General features: G+C 53.4%; 7 protein-coding genes across 7 annotated transcripts; 4 read left to right on the forward strand and 3 right to left on the reverse strand.

Moving 5' to 3' along the window:
• Positions 1-1696: 1696 nt before the first annotated feature.
• Positions 1697-4264, forward strand: J4E88_005936 (uncharacterized protein; the record flags this gene model as incomplete). Its single annotated transcript, XM_049399567.1, has 3 exons — positions 1697-2210; positions 2258-3319; positions 3369-4264. 3 exons carry the CDS (start codon positions 1697-1699, stop codon positions 4262-4264), a joined length of 2472 nt encoding a protein of 823 aa, XP_049254580.1.
• A 513-nt stretch (positions 4265-4777) lies between these two features.
• On the forward strand, positions 4778-5555 carry J4E88_005937 (uncharacterized protein; the record flags this gene model as incomplete). The annotated part of the gene is made up of 2 exons (XM_049399568.1): positions 4778-4962; positions 5027-5555. The coding sequence occupies 2 exons, from the start codon at positions 4778-4780 to the stop codon at positions 5553-5555; spliced, it is 714 nt and encodes a 237-aa protein (XP_049254581.1).
• A 421-nt stretch (positions 5556-5976) lies between these two features.
• On the reverse strand, positions 5977-6493 carry J4E88_005938 (uncharacterized protein; the record flags this gene model as incomplete). The annotated part of the gene is made up of 2 exons (XM_049399569.1): positions 5977-6260; positions 6400-6493. The coding sequence occupies 2 exons, from the start codon at positions 6491-6493 to the stop codon at positions 5977-5979; spliced, it is 378 nt and encodes a 125-aa protein (XP_049254582.1).
• Positions 6494-7491: 998 nt separating this feature from the next.
• On the reverse strand, positions 7492-9288 carry J4E88_005939 (uncharacterized protein; the record flags this gene model as incomplete). Its single annotated transcript, XM_049399570.1, has 1 exon — positions 7492-9288. The coding sequence occupies one exon, from the start codon at positions 9286-9288 to the stop codon at positions 7492-7494; it is 1797 nt and encodes a 598-aa protein (XP_049254583.1).
• A 2229-nt stretch (positions 9289-11517) lies between these two features.
• J4E88_005940 (uncharacterized protein) lies at positions 11518-13268 on the forward strand (the record flags this gene model as incomplete). The annotated part of the gene is made up of 2 exons (XM_049399571.1): positions 11518-11525; positions 11624-13268. 2 exons carry the CDS (start codon positions 11518-11520, stop codon positions 13266-13268), a joined length of 1653 nt encoding a protein of 550 aa, XP_049254584.1.
• Positions 13269-13690: 422 nt separating this feature from the next.
• Positions 13691-14881, reverse strand: J4E88_005941 (uncharacterized protein; the record flags this gene model as incomplete). The annotated part of the gene is made up of 1 exon (XM_049399572.1): positions 13691-14881. One exon carries the CDS (start codon positions 14879-14881, stop codon positions 13691-13693), a length of 1191 nt encoding a protein of 396 aa, XP_049254585.1.
• An 843-nt stretch (positions 14882-15724) lies between these two features.
• Positions 15725-16609, forward strand: ATP5 (ATP synthase F0 subcomplex subunit OSCP atp5; the record flags this gene model as incomplete). The annotated part of the gene is made up of 3 exons (XM_049399573.1): positions 15725-15898; positions 15999-16316; positions 16403-16609. 3 exons carry the CDS (start codon positions 15725-15727, stop codon positions 16607-16609), a joined length of 699 nt encoding a protein of 232 aa, XP_049254586.1.
• Positions 16610-16734: the final 125 nt, after the last annotated feature.

Genomic DNA, 16734 nt, shown 5'->3' on the forward strand with positions numbered 1-16734 from the left:
TACTGCGGGTGCAGCAAGTATGTGCTCCCAATCCTCCACACGCCCAATATTACTACCCATCAGAGCCACTCGTTGTCTTATCTTTTCGACCTCTGTAAACATAACTCTAACAGTGATTACAGAGCCTACTACCCCCAATGCCCCCACTGTCCCTAGGTTAGAATCGCCTCCGCCAGATACCACTCCGCATGAGGACTTCGACGTCGATATCATCTGGGAGAACATGGATATTCGTAGCGATTTTAGATCGATGCGTAAGAGTTCACGGGGACCGATTGGGCGCATTCTGGTCGACTTTGGAAAAGTGCTGGAGAGTGGGATGTTTGAGGTGATTAGTGTGAATGCGAGTAAGCATATGTTCTGTGCGGTGGTGGCCTGTCAGAAGAATAGAGATGAGGGAGTCGATGATCTATTGTGGACTGTGCTCTAGGGGCTGTTTGCGTGTTCGGTTGTTGTGGCTCTCTCGCTCGTAGTCACAAATATGATCTGTTTACATGACATATCTCTGATGTATACGTGCTCGTCCTGACAACCACTACTTACGATATTCCTAGCGCACGCCCGAAGGCGCCTACTAGCAAGCGCAATCTGCGCCCACTACGCTTCAGTTTTGCATATCGCTGCATCTTTTCGCAGCACAAGCTTTGTGTATTCCCTTTATTCGTTGTGAAGGTGTCGCTATCAGGTGCCTGTGCGCTGCTTGCTCAATGTCAGCCAAACAAGGTAGCAGTGTATATCATGCTGCACGTTCAATTCCATCTGAAGGGCAACCGCAACGGCGAGTTACCAACAACACCATGCAGCACATACCCTTACCCCACAACCCGACGATTGGCTACATTGGAGTGCCTTGCCTGCCCGATCAAGAGTACGACGGAGGAGATTTCGAAACGTTTCCCGCGCGACAAGGTTACCCTGACAGTACTATTTCAGAATGGAAGACGCTATTCGACGACCCCACTGCAGATTTTGTTGCCTTTTTGCAGCTTTGGCAATACTTTGGGTACATCGGTTCGATATTTCCATTTGCGACGTCGAAAATACTGACCAAAGTTCGCGAGTATGGAAGTAGGGTGGTTGACACCTCGAATCTAATTACGATGGTTAACCACCATGTCGAACGCACCCCAGAAGGCTACGAACTACAGGACGGAGATCTGATATTGCGCTTGAAACGATCTACCAAGCTGCTGGGCCACCTGGTTGAGGGAACGAGAACGCCTATAACAACCACGACAGGCACAAATTCATGCCTGGGATCAGACGTCATATCGCACGATCCATTGATGGACGGTGCGATCGGTGTAACAATGATAAACAACAAGGCAGTAGAGCTTCCGGTTTGGACATTGTGGTGTTTGCAGTAGTTATAATGTCGTTTAATTCATTCGTATGATATTCATTCGGCGTGGTAGGTAATGTGTTGATGGGAAAGAATGTGGTGTCGTAGTTAGCTGAACAAAGACGCGATGGACAGGTACAAGCCAGAAGCACAGGCCGCCTAGACCGTGGACATCCCTGTCATGACGGCGCAGCTGTCAGTCGAGGTCCGCCATCGTCACCAACCCTCAACCTGGAGTTTGCTGCTATTTCAGCTGTCTTGGGGGCCAATTTCTAGCAGTCGCCATGCCGATTGACCGCCGTACCCGATGAGCTGCCTACGAACCCGCAGCCCGCGCCGCCCAGCCTCCCTACCATGTCCGCGTCGAACATCCGGGTATTCGTACAATGGAAGGACTCTACCGTGTTCGCCGGCGAAGACATAGAATGCACCATCACCTTCAAGAATGTCGCCCCGCCTGAGGGACGCGACCGCTCCCCGGTCCGGAGGCAGAACGGCTTCGCGACAGGCGGGGAGAGACAGCGCAAACTACCGCCCGTCCACTCGTCGACGCGCCCCTCGGTATCCCGCAATTCGTCCTTTGCCTCGCAGCTACCGCCGTCACAGCTTCGCGGACATCGCCCTGCACTATCACTGCATACGCCATCGACAGCTGGAGACCGCCGATCGTCTGTTGCGCCGAGCATCATCCATGCCAACAACACGGGCACACACAAACATGGAAGATCCGTGTCAATTGTTTCTTTAGGCGCAGATGCAGGAACCGAAGCCAGTCACGAGAGGGGCATACCCATCAGACGCCCAGCTAGAGGGCACGGAAGATCAGCCAGTCTGCAGGTCGTGCCTGGCAGGCCAAACTCATATCCAAGTACGGACAACAGATACACTATACGTCATTGGCTGACACGATAGCAGTTGCTTCACCAGGTCACAGATCAGCTACCCATCCATCTCCACTATCTGGCGAAGCATCCTCTCCGCTAGCCCGCGACACCAACGACTTTGCCTTTCCTGCGCGTCAGAACAGGAGACGGCCTGGTGTCACGACCACCCCGAGTACCCCAGCCCTCCCCACTACAGGGCGAAAACCGTCCAACTCCTTCTCCCAGAGCTTCAAGTTCCCCGCCGCACCTCCGCCCGACGATGCCACCCATCCCCAGCCTAGTAGCAGTCCTACAAAGCAACCTATACATGTCCGGCGCAACTCCCCACAACCGCCACATGACTACCTACGGTCATCTGGAAGCCACAATCTCGAGGTGCTTTCACCTGTTGCACGGATAATATCTGGGTCGAGCATGAATGACACCCCGCGTAGTAGTGGAGAGTTCTACTCGATGAGCAACAACTCCAACGAGACACTGGCTTCGGAATATGCGGCTCATCCCTCAGCGCGTCTACTACAGCGACCGATGCATCATCGGCGACCGTCACATTTGGCACCACCCAATAGACAGGCTCTGCCGGAGTCGATAATGATGGGCTATGCGCAAATCATGGGGTCCTTCACGCTGGACGGATCCTTGATCAACCAAGCACCTTTCGAGGAGGTAAAGAGGAAGGGAGTAGTGGGCGGCCAGGGTGGAGGTGGTGTAGTGGGTGTAGAGAAGACGAAGCGCGAAAGTGGGCTCTTTGGCGCGCTCGGTTGGGGTAACATAGGAGAGTCGCTGGGTGGGCTACTGGGCGCTTCCGAGCCCTCCAGTATCCGAGAGATGCGAGGCGTCGCCAGCTCCAAGACTGTCCCGCTCATCACTACTCCCCAGTCCATTCTGTTCGTCGATTTGCGGCTTGCGCCTGGCGAAAGCCGCAGCTACACGTACAGCTTTACAATACCCCGGGGTCTGCCACCTTCGCATAAGGGGCGGTCGATGAAGGTAGCATACAATCTCATCATTGGCACACAACGCGCGGGATCGACCAAAGAACAACAAGTGAAGCATGTGGACGTTCCGTTTCGGGTGTTTGGCAGCGTGAACAGTATGTTTGGTCTGAGGATACGGGTGATGATATGCTAACCCCTTTGCAGGCCGTGGCGAGATTCTTGGACATGATCTCATGTCTCCGTACATCATATTGCGCGATCAAGCTCGAACAGCCAGCATAGACCCCTCGTCGAGCGCAAAACTTTCCCCTACAAAGAAGGGCGCTTCTTCGAGCAAGACGGAAGAGAATACTTTCAGCGACTTCCTTGAGTATGTCGACAATCTTCTCGATCGGCCTAGGCACAATTCTAGCATGGGCTTGCTTTCACCTACGGGCACAATGCCCGGGCGCTCAACGATTGCTGAAGGGCCCCAGACCATGAAGGAGGCTATTGATACAGCCATCTTGCGCAGCAACTTGACGGGTGCCGCCAATCAGAGCGCCAATCGCTTTGAGATTGCTCGCAGCGGCCGCCGTGTCGCGGTCATCATGTTGGCGCGGCCCTCTTACCGGTTAGGCGAAACAATGTCTGCCGTAATCGACTTTACAGATTCACGCATTCCCTGTTACTCAATACAGATCTCATTGGAGACTTCAGAGAAGGTCGACCCGGCGATAGCGCTTCGCTCGAATGCGTCGATATACCGCGTCACAAAGAAAGTGCACGCATCATTCTCGGAGAACGCGCTGTTTGCGCAAAAGCTCGCCTTCTCGCCTACTATACCACCGAATGCAACACCGGAGTTTATTACCAGCGGCGTCAGTCTTGAGTGGAAGCTCAGAATCGAGTTCATCACTCCGCGACTCACGCATGAGGACGGTGAGGAGACATCGTGGGATGATCTCTTGGAGGAGATATCTAGCGACGACCGGGGTGTCATATTAGCAGCGGCGCAACGGTTGCCTGCTGAGAGCTTTGAAGTGCAGGTACCAATAAGGGTATACGGGGCTGTGAGCGGGGCGCCCGAAGCACCTGATGAACAGGGTCTTCCTGTGTGAAGTTGGCCATACAAATGGCAGCCATTACCACCAGCTCCACGCTGAACCACAACGCAACAACTGGGGCAGAGCACTGGTCCTCCGCATCTCGCTACCCAGCTTCTCATCAGCCGCTTACCCTTGGGAGCCATTCTAACATTTTGTACATGACTAGGGGTACATGGCATACATATTGGATATTGGGAAGGAAAAAGGGAGCATGTTGGAAAGCACTTGTAGTATACCAGCTCGTCACTTGAGCAAGTCAGGGTTGTAGGACACAGGGCCCGTGTTCGACAGTAATTTCATCTATCCATATCCATTCACGTCCCTTTGTCGTGCTTTTCGATTTAGGCGACACCCCATAGGCAGAACCAAAGACCCTCACCCACAGCACAATTACCACTACAATGTTTGACACACGGAAAAAATCGCTTCTGCTTCCCCTTCCGTCATTTTAAATAATTAAGCTGTCTTCGCCTTTCTTTACTTGTTACAAATTCCGAAGCAACACAAATACTCGCCCTACTCAAAATGGCCTCCCTCTACGATACATTCGATTGGAAGACATCTTCCGTACAAGAAATAAAAGATCACATCAAGAAACTACGCCATGAAAACGATATGATGGACCTAAGAGGAGTGAAAAGAGACAGCATCAGAGCGCAGACTTTGGGAGAAGGCGTCAGCTTCAAGATCGAGAACGAAGACGGCCAAGTGTACATTCCCCTTGCTCCCTCACTCACCAATCAGAACATCACTAATACATATATGCTATTCTAGTTTCTTCCGCCCAAACGGCACTTTAAAGTGCAATTCAGCACTGAACATCGAGCTGAAGAACAAAGGATTCAATGGCAAAATCTACGTTGAACCCGGCGCCTCAAGCTGGTTCACCGGTGGATGGGCCAAAGCGCTCGTTCTGGCGGGAACAGTATACCTGTACCGTAACGAACTTCGCGTCATCGGCCGAGGCGTGTTGGCTGGAGCGAATCTAGCCATCGAGCGTTGGGAACAACGTCAGCGACAAAAGGACGGTGATGTGAAAGGGAAAGAAGTAGAAGAGGAGAAAGAGCAAGGAAAGGAGGAGGAGGAGAAGGCATCTGTCACGCCGAATGAAGAGGAAGGCATCAACCAAAATGCCTCCATATACCCTCCTCACCCACCACCCGTACAGCCACCCCAAGCCGTGTACGTATTTTCATGTGTGCGGTGTTCTAACCCAGAATCACCTTCACACCCAGCCCCATACGACAGCAGTGGATTCGACGCAGACCTGGACACGCCAACCTCACCCCAGAGCCGACGTTGACGTTGGGTCACTTGCTTTGCAGGTTTTTGCTTTGATGTAGTCTGCAGACCTGTTCAATCTTTTTGCTTGTATGAGGTGGGAATCAGTGGTCTGTGTTGGAACGCGCGTAAGTGGCCATTGGCCATCATAGACGACGTCACAGACATATGGAGGAGGCAAGACGGGATACATATCACACAACCCTAACTCACTGTACAAACCACGAAAACACAACTCAGCTCATAACCATATCATTGAAGTCATCATGTCTCGAAAAGTGTATGTAGATGTAATCGCAGTCCATCGCCAAGAAAGCCTTCTTCACAATCGAATCGAATCAGGCAGAAAGTGTGTCCACGAAGCCCGATCATACTCGCCCGGGACCTTTATGCTGGTCGCTCACAATCCATCAATCATGCTCCCTTTGTTTCCTTCGTGTCGCTTACAATCCACCGGGTCCGGCAGCTGAGTGTGCGCTGGCTCCGGCACCGGGGCCCAAGGACGCATGTGTCGCTTCGCGGTGGGCTGCTTCGCGGGCCTCGCGCTCCTTGGTCTCGGAGGCGATTTGGTCTTCGGTCTTCTTGTTGCCTCGGGCGATGAGCTTCTCGAGGAGCCCGCCCTTCTTGGGCGTGTCGTGCTTGTCTGAGTCTTCGAATTCTTTTAGGTAGGCGACGCGCTCTGAGGGGGGCATCGATGCGAGTTCAGAGTCGATTGAGTCGCGGTTCTCTGGGGGAGTGGGTTAGTTGTGGGTTGGGGCGAGGCTGAGGTTGAGAAGTCGGGAAGGTGCAATGTTGGATTGGTCGCAAGAGATATGTGTATGTTCGCTTGGATAGAGCATAGTTGAGAACTCGGAGTCTTGACTTACCCTCGATAGTGCCGACATTACCAGCGCGGACATCGTCCTCAGCCGTCTTGTTCTTGCTGCTGCCAAGGTGGAGCTTCTCCTTGATCTTGTCCATTTTCAATTGCTTGTTTTAGGTTGTGGATTGGGGTATCGGGGTACGTGTGTACTGTTGACGTGGAGGAATAGCAGAGGCAGGAGTTAGGTGTTTGGTGTGTTGTCTAGGTCGGAGGAGGCGCGCGGGGATGAGGGGTGATGGTAGCTTCAGCCGTGCGTGTCACCTACGTCATAGCTTCAACATAGTCCAGCTGCCAGCTGCCCTGTTGGAGGTGGATCTAGTCAAGCGCGATCCATGCACTTCATTTCCAGATTATGCAGCGAATGCCTTGTAGTGGCTTGGGATTTGGTCGTTCTTCTCCTTATGCTTGGGCTGCATCTGCCTACGTGGTGTCTGACATCAGCCTCACGAGCGGAACGCGTTGCGGGCACCCTGGGTAGCTGCAGGTGGTAGTTATGGCTCTAGCATTATTGTCCCTGCGTCTCGTATTCTACTTTCAAGAATTAGCTCTTAGAATGGCCAGGAGCCATCTACAAGATCATGATTGCGATACTACAGCGGTAGACAGAAATCCTTGCATAAAAAACGAAGCTCGTACGCAGCTGGGATCACGTACATCAAATTCATCATAGTCGACGTCTCCACTTCCCGGATGGAGCTCGTCAGTAGCCCACAGTTCCAACTTTGCGTTACTACCCTTGTCATGACAATGCATGTCCTTCAGCCCTACGAGCCGATCACCCGGTAACTCTTGGCAGGTGATTTCAGTCTGTAGAGACCAGCATCAATCTGCTTGTGCACTCTCAGAACCCTTCGAAGCTTCTCCAAGTATCAAACGGCAACGGCATCGTTTGTTGAAGAAACTCAGATGTTGTAGTTGGCGCATGCAACGTTATCGGTGGCTGAACCTATGCCTTTGAGAATTATTACTATTATATTCGGTTTCGTGTACTCGTAACCAAAGTCCCGCCCATTCCCAATCCACGAGTGGTATCTTTAGATGTACGCCAAATCCAAACGCCTTAGTACGACTGCCGCCCTGTATTCAATGCTGACCATTAATATTTATGCTGTGGAAACTGGGGTGTCATTGGTGATACGCCAGAGCGTACTCCAAACTCGCCTGTCGCGTATCCGTCGTCGCTAGCTATGCCGCTCACACTGCGCCCTGTGCTACTCTCGGCATCCGCTTCGCGTGGGCCAGGGTATTGCGGCAGCTGTACCTCTCGCCATCTAGGTGTGACTGGCATCATTGACTCGCCGTGCAGCTCTTGTGGTTCATCTGCCATGCTGATGACCGTCTTCTGATCCTGTGGATACGCATGGCCGACGAACTGTTCGTTGACAGGGGAGGCAAGCTCGGTCAACGGTGTCCCGTGGAGTTCCTGCGGGCCCACAGCTTTGTGCGGCTGGCTGCCAGCGAGAATGTCGGTGCCCGAACCAACTTCCGATATGTGCTTGCTTGCGAGTTCGTATCGTTGCTCTTTTTGCTGCTTGCCGCGACGCTTCCGGAAGAAAAATATACCAAGTGCGACCAGGGCGAGAGCAGCGACTGCACCGATTACTATGCCGATAATGGCACCTACGCCGAGACCCGAGGATGAAGACGAAGCTGGCGTGGCAGTAGTATCACTCGGAGATGTGATGGTCATGATGTCTGACGCGGGTAGAGGATCAGGAAAGACTGCCTGCGCAACAGTAAAGTTCGCGCGCTCATAGTCTACTATGAGATAGGCCTCTTGCAATAGCGTCCTGCCCAGTGCATATTGTGTATCGTTCGCGGCGCGGCGGATCGGGAAGTAGTTCGTTGCGTTTGTGTAGTACGGGTACGAGGCTTGGAGATCGAATGCCGCATACGGAAGCTCGATGTTGGTGTAGTTTGTAGTCGTATCTTCGAGGGAGTCGACGAGCTTGAACGTGAGGGTCGGGTTCTTGGATAGAAGTTCTTCGTGGATCGTGTCGTTGACAAGATACAAATCTGTTTGAGGATCATAAGTCAGGCCAAAGGCTGTCTCGAACTCAGCACACACGTCCGCGGGTAGCCACAGATGCGGGACAGTAGAATCAATGACAGAGAAGTGTGCTCCAGAAGTCAGGGAGTAGGTGCCCTGCAGCGTGTTTGTAGCCATGATCGAGTCCACCCCAACAGTTAGGAGCCGGGAGGGGTCTTGTGAGAAGGTGAACGAGAAATCGTTCGTGCCAGTCTCGAACCGCGTCGCATCGTAGCCGCCCAATATCAGGCTACCGAATACAGATTTCAACCTGTACTTCGCGCCTGCCGTATACGCATATGCAAAACTGGGGATCTTCTTGCTTTCGCGCAACAGGTAGAGGAACGAGTCAACCGGTTGGCTCCCACTGTTGAAGCTGGACTTTGCCTGACCTAGGCCCAGAACTCCCAGATAGTAGTCCGGGTCGGCAACGGCAGCGACGACCTGGCGCGTTAGCGACACAGAAGAGCTACTGTCTGCAGCTGCTCCTAGAGTGATGGTATCCAGGCCAAACAATCCTCTCCCTGTGTAGTTGAGCGCATCCTCCAAATCAACGTCGTATTGCCCGATCGCCGACCAGGTTGTCGACGCGTCGACCTGAAAGCCGCTGCTTTGCGCGCTTTGGAAAACCTCTATCCCTCGGAGTTGTGGGCAATCTGTAGGGTCGACTCCCTCCAAACAACCTTCCGGTGCAATGACGTATGTGACACCTCCCTTTGTGCTGGGCAGTACACGAAAGTCTTGTCCTGGCGTTCCAACGCTTATCTTAAAGGTGCTCCAGCTCCCATCGGCACCGTCGAACTTATTCGAAGGTGGCACAACATACGGCTCCGGGGCCTCGGTAGCGCGCGGTGTGAGGCGCATGGTGTAGCGAGCGAATGGTAGTGAGGGTTGTGAGACGTCCCTACATGGACCTGGCAACGATCGGTCGTCGACTTAGAGGGTGCGAAGCGTGCAACACATAGCGGAGTCGTCTTTCGAAGGACTTGGTATGCCGGCTTGAGTCAGCTCAGCTACCGGGAATGCGGTTCCAGGGCCATCGGAAGCTTTCAAGGCCAGAGCGGTTCATGGGCGTTTTGCTCCAAGAACCCACTCCAACAACTGCGGGCGCCGCGTGACGATCGCCCACCCTAATTATTAGATTGGCATGGCAGTGCAGCCTGATTCGGTGACAGCAGCAGGGAAGTCCGGCTAGCCTCCAAGGTCAATCGAGCTGGATACGAGGGTATCATGGGAGAGGCGTATCCGTTGGCATGCTAAGGGGTAGCGCGACGTTAGTCATCATCCTGCCCAATGACGGAGCCCTGGAACGACTTCCCGCTGATCCTCTCAGCCTCCTTTCGACACCATCTCGGCCCAAGCGGCCACGACTTGAGCGCCTTCGTCATGCGGTTCCAAGTTCCCTTTGAATGGCGCTCGACACATGCATGCCAAAAGTCAACGGCGACCTCCCAGCTGTGGTCGCATGTATCATCGGCTAAGGCACGCTGACATGTCACGGATCTCGCACTATCTCGCCTGACATGGTCGTGTTGTTCTTGCCGAGAACCTGAGACGTAGCCCAGCAATCTCTTCACTTGGCCCTAAAGGGCAAACCCAGTAGTTCGTCGCTCCAACCTCCAGGAGATCGGTTCAAGGCTGGATCGTTCTTGCGGGGCAGATCTCCTAGGTGATATAGGGTATGTCGATTGACATCAGGAAATCGAGACAAGCGTTGCATATGGCGCTACTGATAGCTCAGTTGTAGACTGCCACGGTTGCTGCTGAAGACAATTAATTGCAAGTCATGTCAGCATTAAGCTTGGTTCTAGGCGGACCTACGAGAGCATGCAAATCCAACTGATCAGCACGGCAGACGAGGGTCCACCGTCCAACGATGCCCTGGCGGTCATACGCGTCAACGGTATGTGCCTCGTGTTTCCGCTAAGCATGGCTATCGCTAGGGCCGTGCATGGATCGCAACCTGATCATGCGTCCGAATAGCCTTCATCGAATGGTTCGAATTCGCACTGTTTAGGGCAGAAACTGGCTGTTTTCGCTCTTGCGGTACTCTCTTACGTCCGCAACGTCTTGCTTGACCTTTACACCATCACTCGCTTGGTGTAGAAGGCTCACAGCAAGATGCGGAGATTTATCAGTCTTGTCGGGCCTGCACTGGTTGCGGCTGGCTCAGACGTCAATGGATACAACAGGAGAGGTACGTCATTTTGCCCATCGAGATCATCTAGCTAACATACCCCAGATGGTATGTGGCGAGATTCGAATTGAAGGCATCGTACTAAACGTTTCTAGGCGAGGAGTTTGCAGTCACGACACTTTCGACCAACACTCAATCACATGATTCGACTGCGCCGCAAGCTTCATCTCTTTCTCCCGTCACCAGTCTAGATTGGGTTCATGAGGTGCACCCCTGGGACACACCCACACCATTCTCCCTCGTTCCCCCAGAGATACCTACCTCTCCTCCGGCTCCGGGTTCTACGAATAGCAGTAGTACCTTGGTTTCACCAATGACACCGGCAGTCGTCACATCTATCGCCTATGGACAATCGCCGCCATTCCCGAACATCACGTCAGTCGATAGCAACTCTCCGATACCTACTGGTGTGTGTACCGGATGTATCATTGCAGCCTATGGACCCATTACCACGTCTTACAATCCTGGGGAGTTCTACAATCCATGGACCAGTATAGTGGTAACCGAGACGATTGTTACTGAGTATTCTACTTACTTGCACAACAATACTGTCGATACTGTCGTCACCGAGGAGCGGACTGTCAACCAGACGAAAACTCTTACCCTCGATGAGGGTCAAATAATCACACGCTCGACACCGACATTCACCATACAGCCAACGCCAGGTGTATTCTTCCACCTTGATGCAGGTCCAACTTATGTCATCTACAACCGGCTGTCTGGTGGAATAGATAAATATCGAGAGGTATTCTTGCCACAGTATAATATGACAGCAGCAGAATGCTCGTCAAACGTCGCACCTTTAACGAGTTGGGCCCCTGCAAGAACGGCATCCGCAGACTGGAGTTACTTCATCGCAACCCACACTGGAAAACTTCCCCCAAGCCCAGGAAGGGATGAGCCCGTGCCTCTACCCTCCAAACTAATTCAGTATCTAAAAAATGACACAGATATCCAGAGACAATTTCACGGCGCGGACATCGCTACGTGTAGTTACAGTAGACCGCCTCAATCGAATTTACGTCCATTGCCCTCGGGAATCGCCGCACCGGCTGCACCACCTCTATCATCGCTTCCTATCTTCCTGTCGCCCTTGACAGGCACGTATCTCGCGACCAGCTTTGAGTCCACCTCAGTTCACGTCACGGTCCGGGGATGTTTAAGATGTGAAGATACGTCGATAAAGGATACTGTGGACCCTACGGTGTCAGTCAAAGTTGCAGATCCTACTCCCACAAACCACGGCGACGACGATAGGCATGATGACAACTCTCCATCACCCAACCAGCCCGATAGACCAGCCGATAATACTGCCAAGCCGACCCAGGGTGGTGGGAAGACTTCACCGAGCATTCCGGACGCGACCGCGACTAAGGACGTAACGATTGGAGGAGTGGTCCTCCCCATCAACACTCCCAAAGCGACTCAGGCAAGGCCCGATAGCCCGAACGACGATAACCACGATCAGATTCCTCCAGTGATCATCATCGGAACCGTAACAATCACACAAGGGCAAACGAAGACCATCAACGGCGTGCCCGTGGTTGTACCTACAAATGGCGGAGGAACACAGATCGTTGTAGACGGCAGCACGGTTGCTCTCAATCCGGCTCCGACGCAAGCTCTCAATCCGGCTCCAACGCAAGGTTTACCCGTGCTCATTGTTGGTGGGGGGATCGTCACACCAGATTCGAATGGAAATTACGTTCTGGGGTCCGAGACGTTGAAGCCGGGCGGCCCTCCGATCACTATTAACGGGAACACCGTCAGCATGGCACCGGACGGCTGGGCTATTGTCAATGGAGCCACACAGACTATCGCAAACCTTCCGGCGCTTACCGGAGCCCCCGCTTTGACGGTCGGCAGTCAAGCCGTCTCAGCAACCGTAGTGGGAGGCTCAACAGTCTTTGTTGTAGCGCCTGGTCAGACGCTTAGTGCAGGAAGCACGCTTGTCGTCGATGGCACGACTTACAGCATGCCGGCAGAGGGTCATGGGTCAACCCTTGTCGTCAACGGCCAGACTTCGATGTTGAATGCTGGACAATCAGCCATTACTCTCGACGGCGGGAGATCGGTTACTGCGCAAGTCGTCAGCGGCACGACAGCCTATGTTCTCGCTCCTGACCAAACCCTCACACCTGGTGGCGTTCTCACAATTTCTGGGACCACATACTCCATGCCGACGAGTGCATCCGGTTCTGTCATCGTCGTCAACGGCGTTACATCCACTTTGGCTGATGGTGCTGAGATCACAGCCGCACCGGCCTTGACCATCAATGGCGTGACGTATGCACACACTGTCCGAGACGGAACAACTGAGTACGTTCTGAACGACGGAACAACCCTCATACCCGGATCATCTATAGAAATCGACGGAACTACCTACTCTCTAGACGAACAAGGCACTGCCTTGGTCATCAACGGGCAAACCAGCACCATTCCGAAACTTCCAAAGAGCAACAGCGCGAGTACAACACGTTCAGACTCCGCTTCTACAACAAGAAGTCGCGACGCTGGAGATTTGATAGCGAGCGGAATAGGCGAGACAAGTAAGGGAGTCGGACCATCTACACACACCGGCGGTTTGGATAAGTGGATCGAGAGTCTGGTTATTGGCGCGGCGGGATGGCTTACACTGCTACTGTGAGAAGGTTGGCCGCTGCAGGACTTGGAAAAAATTGGGTGGTAACGATTTGATGCATTATCATATAGCGCGGCGCTTGGTATTTTGGATGGGAAATAGGGATACATAACGACTTGGACATATACTGGGAGGACTATAGTCGGCATTTGGGTGGAGCTGTGACCTTTTTGGTGGATATTGGTATAATGCGTAATGCTGTTAATCTATATACTTGGTAAATCAACTAGAGGATGTATGTGGCGGCAAATGCGCGATGGTACGCTGTTCCACGCCGTTATGCTCAAGATGTCCTTCAAACTTGTCCGAGACCTCTTCAAGTCCAAAAAGGATCTCCAAGATGGCGTACTAGTACACAAGATCCGTTTGTGGTACTAGACGATAGTACGGATGCAAGTCTCGTCAACTCAACCGTGACTGCCTCAATCCTACTTCCCACCCTTCTTGAACAACTCCCATGCCTCTACCAATCCTTGCCTAGTCTCGTCCTGTTTCGCGCGCTGGTCATCACTAATATCACCAACAGCACACACGCTGCCATCGTATGCCTCGCCCAAGAACAGAACGCGCAAGTTCATCCAGACCGGAACGATCTTCGTATCCGCACCCTTGACCTTCATCTTCTTGAACAGCTCTTTCGCCATCTCACCGCGCAGACGTTGAACATAGTCGGCCCACTTCTCTTCAGCACCATTTCTAGTCCACGTCTTCCCGAAGCCTTTGCTAGTCGAGTCCATTTCCAGAACAAGAGTGAGGAAAACAAGGCCGCGGTAGTAGTTCTTCATGACGTTGTATCCACCGCTTAGCAACCAGTGCAGATCGTAGAAAGAACGGATCTTGATGTTGAGCTTGGTGACAAGAAGCTGACATCCGGTAGGAAACAGCCTAACACTGTAGTCGGGTGGAGGGCAGAGCTCGTTGGTTGGTCTAACGACCTCAAACATGTTCTTGCCATACAGTACGGCTTTGGCTTCGGCGAAGATCTCCTTGTTCGCGCGGAGGATGTTAATGTTGGTGCGACCGACGAGCGAGAAGCGGGTTTTGTGTCCGTCGACGTGGAGATGGGCGAGCGCGTATGCGATACCTGGGAGGAACTCGCGGCGCTCGGCATGGAGGAAGGCTTTCTTCTCGTCGTGGAATACGGTGTGCTTTTGGCGGACGCAGATCAGGCCGGGAACAACCAGGAGGTGCGAGTAGATGATATTGCGAACGGAGATGGGGAGGTTCATGAATGGGAACGGTTCCTTGTTCAAAGCAGGGCTGTCAATGGCGAGAGCAAGAGAGGCGAACGGATCATGCTTCTCCAGAGCTGTGGGTTTCGCAGTGTACGAGTCTGCTGAAACTGGAGAAGCGAGATCGGAGTTGCTTGCGGTTGAGGTACTGCCCTCGTCGTCGCTCTTCTCGCGGATCTCGGTGTCGAAGGTCTCCTCTGGCTCATCGAAGAAGACGTCGGGCGACTCTCCCTCGTTGAACTTGATTGCGCGTCCTGTCTTGTTGGAGTTGGCGTCAAGGTACTCGACGTTGCTGAAACGAACGCGTTTAGCCATACCGCCGGTCGAAGGCGGTGTCATGAGGTACGATAGCGGAGGCGTCTGTGGTCGCTCGACTGACGGCTCCATATTGAATGCGGATCGCGTTGGGTATGAGGAGGATTGATGTATGATAATCAATAGAAGAGCGAGGCAGGCGAGCTGTTGATAGAGGGACCGAAGGAGGATGTGTGGAGGTGAGAGAGAGAGCTATAGCGGCCGCTAAGCGGTGTATCTCCGCACTCATGGTGATGCAGAGTCCACAATAGGAAAGCTATGATGAGGTGAAGGTGAACGGTGATAAAAGACTACTACTCTTTTGCTAGTGGACCACCAATACGTGGGCTCGTGTACAGGTCTCGGGCATCCTGCAAGCAGAAGGTGACGAGGCCATGCATGACGCCAGGTATTTTGTTGCGATGGGTTAAGGTGGTCGCTGGACCATATCACGACAATAGCAAGTAGTGTTGAGGGGTAAGTATGACTTGCAAAGAAGCATCGCATGCTGCGCATCTCTTCCGCTGCCAAAACCCTCATCACAGCCAATTCTGTATTGCCACATAATTGCTACTACGAGGTTCCCGCCTAAAGTCTAGATGCTTTTGGCTTTTCTAAGTTCCAAGATACTCCTTGAAGGTGGGACGTCCACGATGTCGACCGCTACCCTCTCTAGGTAGCCTCTGGAGCTATGCGACACATCTCTGCAACAGAAAGGACATGTCTCTATTCAGATAAAGCAGTCTATGTCCTGATAATTGGATGAAAATGTTGATGGAGTTGCGCCGTGGTTGGGTGACAGTCCAGGTCCCGCGACCCAATCGGTGCTAGTCTTGCCAGTGCCGAGCCGGGCTCAGAAACCTCATCGCAGCATCCTCAACTGCACCCGCGCTCCTTAGCAGCCCCATCCCGCAATCCATCTCCCCTCTACCCACCATGTCTGCCGCTCGTGCCTTCAGCACCGCTTTCCGGGCGGGTGCGCCCCGCGCCCCAATGGCCGCCCGCTACGCTGCCACCCGAAGCTACGCTGCCGCCGCCGCCCCGACTGGCTCTGCCAACAAGCCCCCGGTTGCCCTCTTTGGCGTCGACGGAACCTACGCGAGCGCTCTGGTACGCTTTCCACGACTCCAATTGGCATTCTGGCGATGATACGAGGATGGAAAACGGGCCAATGGCTGGGGAACAAGAGCTTGGCTAACAATTGTGGCAGTACACCGCGGCCTCCAAGACCAACGCCCTCGACCCCACTGCGAAGTCTCTCCAGGCTCTCCAGGGCGTTTTCCAGAAGGACGCCAAGCTTACCCAGATCCTCCACGCTCCCTCGCTCTCCGTCTCGGACAAGCAGCAGATTGTCCAGGAGCTCCAGAAGCACATTGGCGGCGCCGACAAGGACGGCATTGTCAAGAACTTCCTCGCCACACTCGCTGAGAACAACCGATTGGGCGTACTACAGGGTGTCGTAGAGAAGTTCGGTGTGCTCATGGGTGCGCACCGTGGTGAGGTCGAGCTGACCGTCACCAGCGCTGCGGTACGTTGATTCCGAGATGGGATGGAAGGACAGACCCCAAGAATAGAGGAGGATTTTGCAGGGACCCAAGAACTGACAAAATGTAGCCCCTCGACAACAAGACCATCAGCCGCCTCGAGAACGCCATCAAGAACTCGCAATACGTCGCCAACGGCCAGACCCTCAAGGTCGTCCCCAAGGTCAACCCCGAGATCCGCGGTGGACTCATCGTCGAGATCGCCGACCGCACCATCGACAAGTCCGTCGCCGCAAAGATGGCCAAGATGAACAAGCTCCTCAAGGATACTTTGTAAATATAGAGCGAGAGCGCATGGCGATGGATGTGAGGGGTAGGCATGTGTATTCTAGATGAGTCTTGGAAAAGAGCAATTTACTACCGTCTACCACCTGGCGACGCGCCACGATCGACTGATGACTT

Source organism: Alternaria novae-zelandiae, assembly GCF_023758075.1.
Source record: "Alternaria novae-zelandiae strain BMP 2774 chromosome Unknown scaffold_11, whole genome shotgun sequence".
Classification (NCBI taxonomy): domain Eukaryota; kingdom Fungi; phylum Ascomycota; class Dothideomycetes; order Pleosporales; family Pleosporaceae; genus Alternaria; species Alternaria novae-zelandiae.